We start from the raw sequence: 11,360 nt of genomic DNA, 5'->3' as shown, positions 1-11,360 counted from the left end.
AACTGTTTTATTGGAAGCTTTGATTGATGGAGGAATTTAGGACTGAGGAGAGCCTACCATCTCCAGAGCAGAAGGAGGGCTCTGGTATGACATTGAAAGGCGGGTCCTGGTTATACTGTCATACGTAAATTGCCAAATTAAGTGAGAGTGAAGTCAGAAACGGAAGAGATCTCTGTTGGGGTGGAAATCCTTTATTGAACCCTGGCACAATGTGGTGCATTCATCTACAGACTGTTGTAAATATGCTCATGTAACACAACACATTTGTAATAAGATTGGTTTAGATATATGTTTAATGTATATAATGAAATTCGAACTTAAAAAAAAAAACTTCAGTCACATTACTCTAACAGCTTCTAGAGCAGAGATGGGGAACCTGGGGCCTCCCAAAGGCTGTTGGATTCCAACACTCGTCAGCCCCCAGCCCACATGGGCAATGTTCAGTGAACATGTGTTTGTTGTGTCACCACCACTTCTGTCTCATCCTTCCAGGATCGATGAAACACAGCAGAGAATGTCTCCCGAGACCTCTGCTGTTTTCGTCTTCCAACAAGGAAGTACACAAAAGGATTAATACTGCCGTTGATTACACTAAGAATGCAAGAAATATTAAAGAAAGCCCCGTTTAGGTTTTTTCCTGGATGCCAGTATACGACAAAGGCTGAGATCCTGAGTGGCAATGCAAAGATGAGGAAGAGGACAACTGTGATAACAATGGTAAGGGAAAGCCGTGCTGAAGATCTTCGCCACACTTTGACCAACAGGCTCAGACTGCAAAGGACTATTATTGGAATAAAAATCACAAAAATTGTGAGAAGGAATAGATTTGCTATGGCATGCTTTCTGTAACATGGTTCTTCAAGTGAAAAATAAACTCCCCAGCAGGTGAAATATTCTACACCAGTCACCACACAAGAGAAGATCCATAGAAGAGCACATAATATGACCGAGAGATGTTCTGGCCGATTACTATGGTACCAGAATGGGAAAAAAGCACCAAGACACCTCTCGATGCTAATGACTGTTAATAGGAAAAAACTGGTGTTGTAGCCAAAAAGAGCCAAGATATCAATTACAGGATATATGTAGTTCTCAAAAGTTAGTTCCCCCCATATAATCACACTGAAAACAATGTATATTGTGTAAGAGATGAGTACTGTGAAATCTGCAATGGCCAGGTTCAGTATATATACGGTGTATGTATTCCGTTTGATTCCACAACAGAGAAACCGGAAAATGGCTCCGTTGCCGATTAGTCCCAAAATGAGGACAGGCATGGAAGCAAAGGTCACAATGGTGATGATGACTTCATCTCTGGCAGTGTCACTTTGTGTCTCATTAGCAGCATGATTAGAAAAGGACCTTGTCTCTGTAATCAGAGTGCTGTTGCACCCAGGTCCTGCTTGTGTTGGCATCTGGCTGGGCACTGTGAGAACACAATCCCGAATTAAATGAGCTTTTGGCTTGGTTCTTATCAGGACACTTCCCAAATGTTCAAGAAGGCTGTCTTCCCTGTGAAAAAAATAATAACTCCATTATTAGGTTGCTCAGAATTAGATCTGCAGACGGGCATTTCCAAGTGTTCATATTAAGCAAAGAAAAGGCACATGGGGATAGTATACAGAGTCCCTAAAGGTATGGAAGATAAAATTCCTCATAGATATAAGGCCAATTTAAGAGGCTTCACAAACGTTGCTTTGACAGGAAGAGCCCATGACTGAGGAAGTGGTAGAACATATGTTTTACCTACAAAACGTCTCAGGTTCAATTATTGGCACCTCCAGGCAGAGCTGGGGAAAGGAGTATGGCAACCCTCACATTATTTTACTTTAGTTCAATATGCAGAAGATAAATGAGGTGTATTTTTGGAATACAGAGGAAATGTCTGGCTTATCAACAATGAGTGATGTGGGGACAATATATTGAGAAAATTTAAAAATGAACCAGTGCCAGCCCGTGTCATTTGCATAGTGCAGAACACAAATGGTCCCCATCCACTCTCTGCCAGGACCAACACTTTAGCAAGCATTGTTGCACCATTCAGACTGGAATGCCTGACTCCATCTGCCTACTTTTATGGTGCCCTGAAACAGCTTGCTTCACCCTGCTGTATGGCAAGTCCAGCCCTGGAAACAAGTCTATTTAAGGTGAAGTGGGAGAGTCGTCAAGCAGGAATGAGGCAACATTTTACAAAGAGCATTTTACAAAGAAGGCCTTCCAGATGTTGCAGGACTACAACTCCCATTATCATAACCACTGGTCACTCTGGCCAGGGCCATAAGTTAGCCAACCCTGGACTTTAAAAGAATGAAACCTTGTAAACAAAGATAGGATTGCTTGCACTTAATATGGATTTCGCCGTTGCCATTTTGAATCAAGATGGGGGGTTGAAACGTGACTTTGGTGTGACCTCACCCATTTTTTAGCATAGGTTGGGCCACCTCTCAAGATTGCCATCAACTATCTTGGCATGCGGTTTCCTGTGGTGAGTACTGCAGTATTTGTTGATGTTTGGATGCCGGAAGCCATTTTAAATCAAGATGGTGGACCACAATGTGACTTTGGCATGACGTCATCCAATTTTTGGCATGACGGGTCCAAGCTCATACTCACAATCTGAGCAAACCCAGGGAAATCCTGATCTGGCTCTAACTAAATTTGGGGGCAGAGCTAATGTTTGATTGGGATTTTGAATCCCAGTGTGGTGTAGTGGTTAAGAGCGGTAGACTCCTAATCTGGTGAGCTGGGTTCGTGTCTCCGCTCCTCCACATGCAGCTGCTGGGTGACCTTGGGCTAGTCACACTTCTCTGAAGTCTCTCAGCTCCACTCACCTCACAGAGTGTTTGTTGTGGGGGAGGAAGGGAAAGGAGAATGTTAGCCGCTTTGAGACTCCTTCGGGTAGTGATAAAGCGGGATATCAAATCCAAACTCTTCTTCTTCTTCTAATTGTGAGGAGGACAGGGGGGAAAGGAGACAATGTATTCCCCCTCCCTACTGACAGTTGCACTGCAGAGACCAGGAACTCAACAGCTGCTGAGTGCAATTCAGTGAAGAGTGCAACCCTTTTGGGGAACACCTTTGTGAAGTAGCACCCAGTTTGTTCCCTGCAGCATCTGGCTGGCTGAGAACAGGAAGCTGGCCCAGTTTGATTCAGCAGGGCTCTTCTTATGTTCTTACTTTCTAGAAATACAAAATACGTTATGTGTCACACAAAGTGATTCGTCTCCCCTCCCCCTGTAGTGGCCTTCCCCTCCCAATGGAAAACATATGTGTAGCTGGTATTTAAACCAAAGAAGGAAACAATTTTTTCAGCTTCTAATTCCGTGACTGATTACAAAACCTTATCTGAGAAATACTGCTCTGTTCGATGTGAGAAATCTGTGACCCTGATCTGAACTCCAGAACTCCATGATTCCATGGGGATTCTCCCAGTCTCCTCTGTCTGCAAGGCACTTCTAGCAGAAGACTGATCTCTAAATTTGGGGTGACATTGGGAATTCAACAGAGGCAGCTAGGATTTTGCAGTGAGAGAGAGAGAGCGTGAGCACTAGGATGAATCCTTTAGGGAGCATACCCAACATGGTCCTGAAACACACACACACACACACACACACACACACACACACAGAGCTGGCCTTATTTCTTTGTGTGGAAAGAACAATATTCATAAGGGTCTCCTTTGTGTTTCCAAATTGAGGCTGCAAGGAATGCTAGCCCTAAGAGTACATTATCCATTATACCCACCCAACTTTCCTGAGAAGTGAGAAGTTCCAGGAGTGTAGTCCTTGCCAGGTTTGGATTGCCTTTGGAAGAAGGTCACTGGAGGCTAACTGATGTTTTGGAGTAACTACCTTTCTTTACAGATATACAAGTTAAGTATAGGTGGAGGCCTAAGGGACAAGATGTTTACAGAGCCCAACCTCAGATCTTATTGTCTTCCTCAGATTATTATTAATTTGAAAAACTTAGCTATTTTCTGATGGGGTATGTGTGTCATAGCTCCCTCTGCTGATCCCAATTCTAAATGAAGCTGAAGGCAGCTCCCCTAGCCTCCAGGACAACCAGCCTCATATAACCAACATGCTTAAGTCTAATTAATGCTTGAAGGGGTTGAGACCATAGAATTAGCTGTCCTGCAAAGCTTAGCTCACCTTGAAAGGAATGAGATAACCAATCCTTTGTTCCCCTTCAGTCTACATAAGAAGTTCAGCAAGTGAAGAGGCTAAGCTGGTCGCTCCTGCTTTGCTGTATTGATCTCACAAGCAATTTTTCAGTTCCTTTGCTAATCATTTAGGAACTTTAATCACTTTGGAACTAAATGGAGTTTTATTACCTCTCTGACTGATGTATAGAAAAACACATGAACCTGACCTTTGGAGAGTTTCTGAGTAAACCATTTTTAACTTACTAAACATGTGGTCTTTTCCTTTGCTAGGGGAATAAGGGACTATTTTGGAACTCACTTGGGAAGACATATTTAAAGGTCTAACTGTCTATATTTCCATGCTTTGTTTTGCTCTGTTTTCTATCTCTACTGAGGTTCTTTCACCAGAGTACTTGCTTCAAACGTGGTTCTTGGCATCCAGGGAATTCTCCCTTTATATATATTTCTTCTTCCTTGCACCAACACACATATACTTCCCCCCCCTTTGTTTAATGTTCTTGTGCCAATTCTCTCCCCCCCCCCCCCCCGTTGTGCACAATAACGAAAGTAGAACCAGCTGGACCAGGCCAGTGGCCCATCTAGTCCAGCATCCTGTTTTCTCAGTGGCTCGGGAGAGCAGGATTTGAACACAAGAGCACTCTCCCCTCCTGTGGTTTGAAGCAGCTATGATTCTTGCAGCTATCCATTGAGGGCCTCCCAACTCCTGTGCAACATCCTTTTCTCCCTTCCCTTCCTTTCTTGACTGCATTTTCTGTTTTGTTCTGCTGCTAGTTTTTTATTGGATTCTATAACACAACAGAACACACAAATTCTGAAGCATCTTAATGGTGTTATGAATGTGTGGGTGCCAGACACCCAAAGTACCTAGGTCCAGTAGGTGTTAGAATTTAATTAGGGCTTGGAATGTTAAAACTGGGATATAGCCAGGATTAGGCCTTGTGTATTAGGCCATGTGCTATTGACACGTCTAATCCTTTAAGTAAGTCAAATGTCAAAAGCTAATTAAGCCAGGCTAACTTCCTTATGAGGTGATAACCGGGGGGGGGGGGGATGAGCCATTAAGAGGAAAAAGAATCAAAGGTTCTTGCCAGTGAGGGGGCAAATTGTTGGGCTCCCTCCCTCTATTCAGAGTTAGACGATAAAGCCAAAGCTTAGTGAGGCTAGGGTTAGAAGCAATATGGGTTAGAGAAGGGAGTTGGGAGTTATAGGACCACATAAAATCCTATTCTAGGTCGCGCCTATGGAAGGCTCTCTTGGAGTGCTGATGCTGTGAACCTCTCCATAGTAGACTCAGGTTGTATATATGTGTGAGTAAACCATCTATCCTAAAGACACCGCAGTCTCCGCTGTGGCTCATTCCTGAAAGGAAGCATGAACTCTGGGTAAAGCACCAGGAACCCCCTGGAATCTTGGAGATTGGGGGTGGCGTGAAGAGAAGCTGCCTCCTTACAAAGCAAGGCTTCACGATGGCCAGAAACCCCACACTTCTGCTGTGCCCATTGCTATGCATAAAGTCGATACCCACCAAATATTTAGTCACTGAATTGGAGCCATGGTCCCAAGCACACTTACCTGGGAGTAAGCCCCATTGGACTTAGTGGAGCTTACCTCTGAGTATATGTATATAGGCTTAAGCTGGCAGTGTAGTCTGTTGGAATTTATCTGATGAACAGCAAAACAAATTGAGTACTGTAGAAGAAAGGGGGGGGGGGAGCCAGAGAGCCTCACCAGTTGCTTTACTTCACTGTACATCTTAGCAATACCAAAAAAGGAAGAGCATGTCAGTTCAGTTTTCTTCTATGCCCCTGGAGGACAAGGTTCTGCCAATCTGAAAGCAGTCACATTTCTCTTGTTCAAGTGGACACATTATTTGGCAAACACGGCCGATATTAGGGCCGGCCTGCCCATGAGGCAACTGCCTTGGGTGGCAGGATCCGTGGGGCAGCAGTTCTCACCTCTGCAGGCCCCGTGACCTCCTCTGCCACTATGCTCAGATGCACCAGCACTTTGTCACCACTGTTAGGAAGCCTGTGCTGTGATGAGGTTCATTATGGGGAGAAGGTGTGGGGTGACACAGGTGCACTGAGGTTTTGGCCAGTACCGCAGCATAAACAAGCCAAAGCTGCAAGGGATGAGAGCTGGCTGAATCCCACTTCCTCCTCATCTCTCGCAGCAGCGGCTTGCGTACAGTACTGGCCAGAGCCTCAATATGCTTGCGGAATCTCGCCTCCTCCCTGTGGCGAGACCCTGCAAAGGCTTTTCCCTGAGGGGAAGTGTTTGTGGAGTCTTGCCCCCACTCCCCACCCCTGATTTATCTGCCTGCTTCTTCCTTTGCTACTCTGCTTGTGTTGCTTCCATCCTTGACAGCCTTGGCTGTTTTTGTTTAGTTACTTGTTGGCCTCCGTCTGTCTCGAAATACAATGAATTTCCCAGTAGTGATGTATGGAAGTGAGAACTGGACCATAAAGAAGGTGATCGCCGAAGAATTGATGCTTTTGAATTATGGTGCTGGAGGAGACTCTTGAGAGTCCCATGGACTGCAAGAAGATCAAACGTATCCATTCTTAAGGAAATCAGCCCTGAGTGCTCACTGGAAGGACAGATTGTGAAGCTGAGGCTCCAGTACTTTGGCCACCTCATGAGAAGAGAAGACTCCCTGGAAAAGACCCTGATGTTGGGAAAGATGGAGGGCACAAGGAGAAGGGGATGACAGAGGACAAGATGGTTGGACAATGTTCTTGAAGCTACAAACATGAATTTGACCAAACTGTGGGAGGCAGTGGAAGACAGGAGTGCCTGGCGTGCTCTGGTCCATGGGGTCACGAAGAGTCGGACACGACTAAACAACAACAACAACAATCTTGGAAGGTGTATTTGATTGGCTGAAATCCTGAACATGACCAGTACAGTTAGGCAGATCAATAGAGGTGTGTGTGTGTGGGGGGGGGAGAGAGAGAGAGAGAGAGAGAGAGAGAGAGAGAGAGAGAGGGATTCTATATGGATGGAGTGCAAGTCTTATGTGAAGCAGGAATGTTGTGAATGGTCTCTAAGAGCAGGATCAGGTTGCCAACAAGGAAGAGACAGAAGTAGCCCACTAGGTGGGATGGAGTTGCTGTGCCAGCTTCCTGGCAGATGGGCTGCTGCTGCTGCATGCTGGGAGGGAGAGGAGCAAGGTAGCAGGGAGGTCGGTGCAGTGCGAACACACCAGCAGGACCCAATTTTGGTGCTCCTGCCAGTGCATCTGCACCAATCTCTTTAATCATGTTATTTTAAAAAACGTATACACTGCTTGATTGTAGGGGGGAAACCTCAAAGCGGTTTACAAAAAAGATAACACAATGAAATTAATTGCTAAAAAATCTTTCAGCAATAATTTGAAACAAAGAGAAAGTTAAAACCACAACAGAAAGCAAAATGCACACAGACTTTCTAAATACCTGGGTGGGCTTGTCTAAACAAGAATGTTTATATCAGGCCCCAAAAAGAATACAGTGAAGGTGCCTGCTTGATATAAACAGGCAGGGAGTTCCAGAGTGCATGTGCTGCCACATTAAATATTGAGTTCTGGCAAATGCGGAAGGGATATTATGTGACACCTGTAATGGTGCCAGTTCCACTGATTAAAGCAATTGGCTGGGCACATAACAGTGTAAGGTGATTTCCTTGCTACCTCATCTCTCTCCCACTAAACAACAGCTGCCCAGCTGCTTGGAAGAGAGCATAGAGGCTCCACGCCGTCCGGTGAAGTGCTTCTGGGAAGAGGATACGGTGTTGGATGTGTGTGAATGGAGAACTGGCACGGGAAAGGCATTCAAAGCAAAAAGCGCATCCATATTTTTTATATCTCCAACAGTCTTCATTACATTAGAGCAAAGGAAGCTATGCTTTGTTGCTGATCCATGTACCTCAGTGTTGTCCACTCTCACTGGCAGTGGCATTACAGGATTTCACATGGGAGTTTTTCCTGGACCTGCCTCATCATGGACTTGTGATCCTCTGGCTGCAAAATGTATGCTCTACCAACTAGGCTACTTAGCCACCAGTACAAATAGTAATCAGGCACATTTGCAGATTCACCAGTCAGAAAATAACTGTTTTCATGCTGTTTAAGCCAGACGAAATTTTCTGAATCTGAGGAGCAGCTAGAAAAACCAAATTGCAGGAAGGGAAAGAGGCAGAGAAACCATTGTTTCTCATTTTGAAGCATCACCCCTTTCCTTATGCTGCATTCCTTATAATATGCCTGGAGGCGTATTACTGCATATATCAGTGCAATCGTACACAATTCTACTCAGAAGCCAGACCCTCAATTCCTGGGGGAAACAGAAGTCAGGAGAAAGATGCAATCCTGAACCAAGTTTGTTCCCTAAATTCTAGAAGGATGCTATCAATCATGGGTAAAATCAAGGATAGGGCTTAACTTTTACTTAGAGTAGACCCATTGTAATTAGGTTAATTAATTTCAACGATCCTACTCTGAGTAAAACTTTGTTGAAAACTACCTCATATATTATAGTGACTAACAAAACAGAGAGATTACAGACTTAAGCAAAATGCTTCAGTTTCTGTCTTCTTCAACTGTTTGGATGTGAATCATAAATATTAAATTATATTATTACACAAAGTTATTTACACACATGAATCTAATTCAATACATTCCTGTTTTATATCAGACAAAAATATCAACAATAATCTTCTGTTCTACCTTATCATCAAAGAATAGAAAAGTAATCCATTTTAATTTCGTATCTAACCTTCCAAAAATCAATAAAGATTGCCATGCTTCCTTAAATTCAGGTTTTAAAGATTGGGCAATTATCTAAATTAACTGAAAGGAGCGGATTGAATTGCTGTATAGTAACAATATGCATGTATCTTATTAGCACTACTTACCAATCGCTATCCAGGGAACCGTTTCAAAATATTTCCTTCTAATCAGGAAGGGATTTGCGGTCTCCTAGAATTGTAACAGCTGGAAAATATATCTTGCTAGCAGGAGAAAGAAAATGTTACTTCTTTGCTCCCACGTTATCTGCTTTCAACTCAATCAAACGCTCTTGCTGGACTTCTATTCGTTTTATCAGCATTTGGCAGACTGAATTTGACTGTCCAACAAACACATGTAATTATCTAAGAATATAAGGATATGGAATTATATTTTCCCAAACCTAAGCCTATGACACATCTGGTCAGATGTTCATGCTGATCCTACCACGACAGGCTATGTCTATTAAATGTTTTCTGCACTCTCTTGGCAGAGGTTAGAAATGCTATACATACGAAACCTCAACAATTAGATATATTCAGGATTGGGAAGAATGCTGGTAACCCGGATAAAGTTTTGAGAGTTTAAATCTCAATAAAATTATTAGGAGCATATTCAGATTGGCTTATTTTCCTATGATTGCCATATTTCAAAAAGTGAAAACTTGGACACAATAGTTGTTGAGCTTTTTGGCCAAAGTTGTTTACTTTTTTTTTGCAAAATCACCAAAATTTGGAAAATCGTCAAAAAGTCAACATTTCCAATGTGGGCTGCCATATGCCTGGGTTCTCACATACATTTTTGCTGCTTTTCGAAAATTCTGCCCGGATGACATTTTCAATGGACGAATCCTAGCTGTGTCTGGGAAATTGTGGATGTATGGCAGTCCTAATTTTGTACATGATGTGCTACACTTGAGCAGATGATATGGTCCTCAGCACTGCATCCCACAATAATGAGTCACACACAGAAATTCTCTGTAAAGACCTTGTTAATTTCTGCTAATTTCAACAAGGGTGATTATTGGCTGATTTAAAGTGTCTCCTCAAGGTTCTTCCTCCTTTTTCTAAGAATTGCGTCAGTTTTCTTGAGGCGTCTTTGGTGTAATTGTACAAATCCAGCATCCATTTGGTGAAAATAAGCAAAAGGCATAAGCCTGCCATTCTGGGAGGAGTGAGTATGTATGTATGTATGTATGTGTGTATGTATGTATGCATGCCTAATATGTATAGGAAGATTGCAGATCCCAGAAGTGGTATATGGATGCAACCAAGGGCTTTAGGTTGATAGTTTAATGTTTAACTTATCTTAAAGTGGCCATTTAGGCACTGCTAAAGAAGAAATGTGTCACCAAAAAATGACGACAAAAGATGGTGCAGTTCTACCTAAATTTAGGAATAATTGTTATAATTTTAAGTAGAAGTGCTGCACATCTCACCATAGTGGGGAAGACTGTGAACAGGGGGTCTGTGCACATGTTGTTCACTGCTGTCTAACTGCTGATGGGCAACTTCAAGGCTTCTCTTTTTACAGTTCCTTACCTTTAAACCAGGCGTTCTTTCAACATTTGAGGAGTTACTTGGGAAATGGGAATTTCCCTTATTTGCTTCATAATTTACATTCCTTTCCTAACGGAAAGGGCTTGTTATTATTATCTCCTTATATGTATTAACTTATCTTTTTCCCCATTTGTTTTGCTTTTCGATCTCAAAAGCTCTGACCTAAACATACACAAGCCATATATTGACCCACACCTGGATATTTTACAGGGCAACCTTAAACATACCTACTCAGAAGTCCCAGGGAGTAAGCTGGCAGCCAAACAAAGCATTTGCTCCTGGAAGGGCATTAGGACAGGGGTCAGCAAACCTTTTCAGCAGGGGGCCAGTCCACTGTCCCTCAGACCTTGTGGTGGGCCGGACTATATTTTGAGGGGGGGAATAAACGAATTCCTATGCCCCACAAATAACCCAGAGATGTATTTTAAATAAAAGGACACATTCTACTGATGTAAAAACACGCTGATTCCCGACTGTCCACGGGCCGGATTTAGAAGGTGATTGGGCCAAATCCGGCCCCCGGGCCTTAGTTTGCCTACCCATGCATTGTGAAAGCAACCATCCACTGACCTCTGCTGGTCCCTCAGCAGCCCTGGCCAGCAGGAATCAAGAAAACATTGGATGCAGCAATTATTACTCTGACCCACTGCTCCTAGGGGTGGGGAGTGTCCTGCTTGGGTGGATTTCCTTATTCATATATGTAGTCCTGAATATAATCTAATGATTACATGTACCATTCACAGGGTGGGTTAGGGGTTCTAAAATGAAAGAATGCAATTTTGCTTATGTTCTCTTGTCCATACTGAGAATCACTATGGCAATATTTCAGAATTAGATCACACAAATTAAAATAGATTTAGACAGCATAATA

At 43.2% G+C, this 11,360-nt stretch overlaps 1 protein-coding gene across 3 annotated transcripts in view; it reads right to left on the bottom strand.

Annotated features, from left to right (window-relative positions):
* Window positions 1-94: 94 nt before the first annotated feature.
* Window positions 95-11,360, bottom strand: part of LOC309367517 (proto-oncogene Mas-like) — a 55,916-nt gene continuing 44,650 nt past the window's right edge. The window contains exons 1-2 of one of the 3 annotated variants that reach the window (XM_081906922.1): window positions 5,738-6,283; window positions 95-1,512 (exon numbers count right to left, since the gene is read on the bottom strand). In XM_081906922.1, the coding sequence (XP_081763048.1) occupies window positions 441-1,512; window positions 5,738-5,754 (1,089 nt within the window). In that variant the 5' untranslated portion in view covers window positions 5,755-6,283 and the 3' untranslated portion in view covers window positions 95-440. Of the gene's footprint in view, window positions 1,513-5,737; window positions 6,284-9,058; window positions 9,432-11,360 lie in introns of those variants that run through there. The other 2 variants (XM_081906923.1, XM_081906924.1) reach the window with 2 other exon arrangements.

This window comes from Podarcis melisellensis (assembly GCF_964234715.1).
Source record: "Podarcis melisellensis genome assembly, chromosome: 3".
NCBI classification, from domain to species: Eukaryota; Metazoa; Chordata; class Lepidosauria; order Squamata; family Lacertidae; genus Podarcis; species Podarcis melisellensis.
Note: the sequence above shows the minus strand (reverse complement) of the source record. Positions and strands in the feature narration are given on the sequence as shown.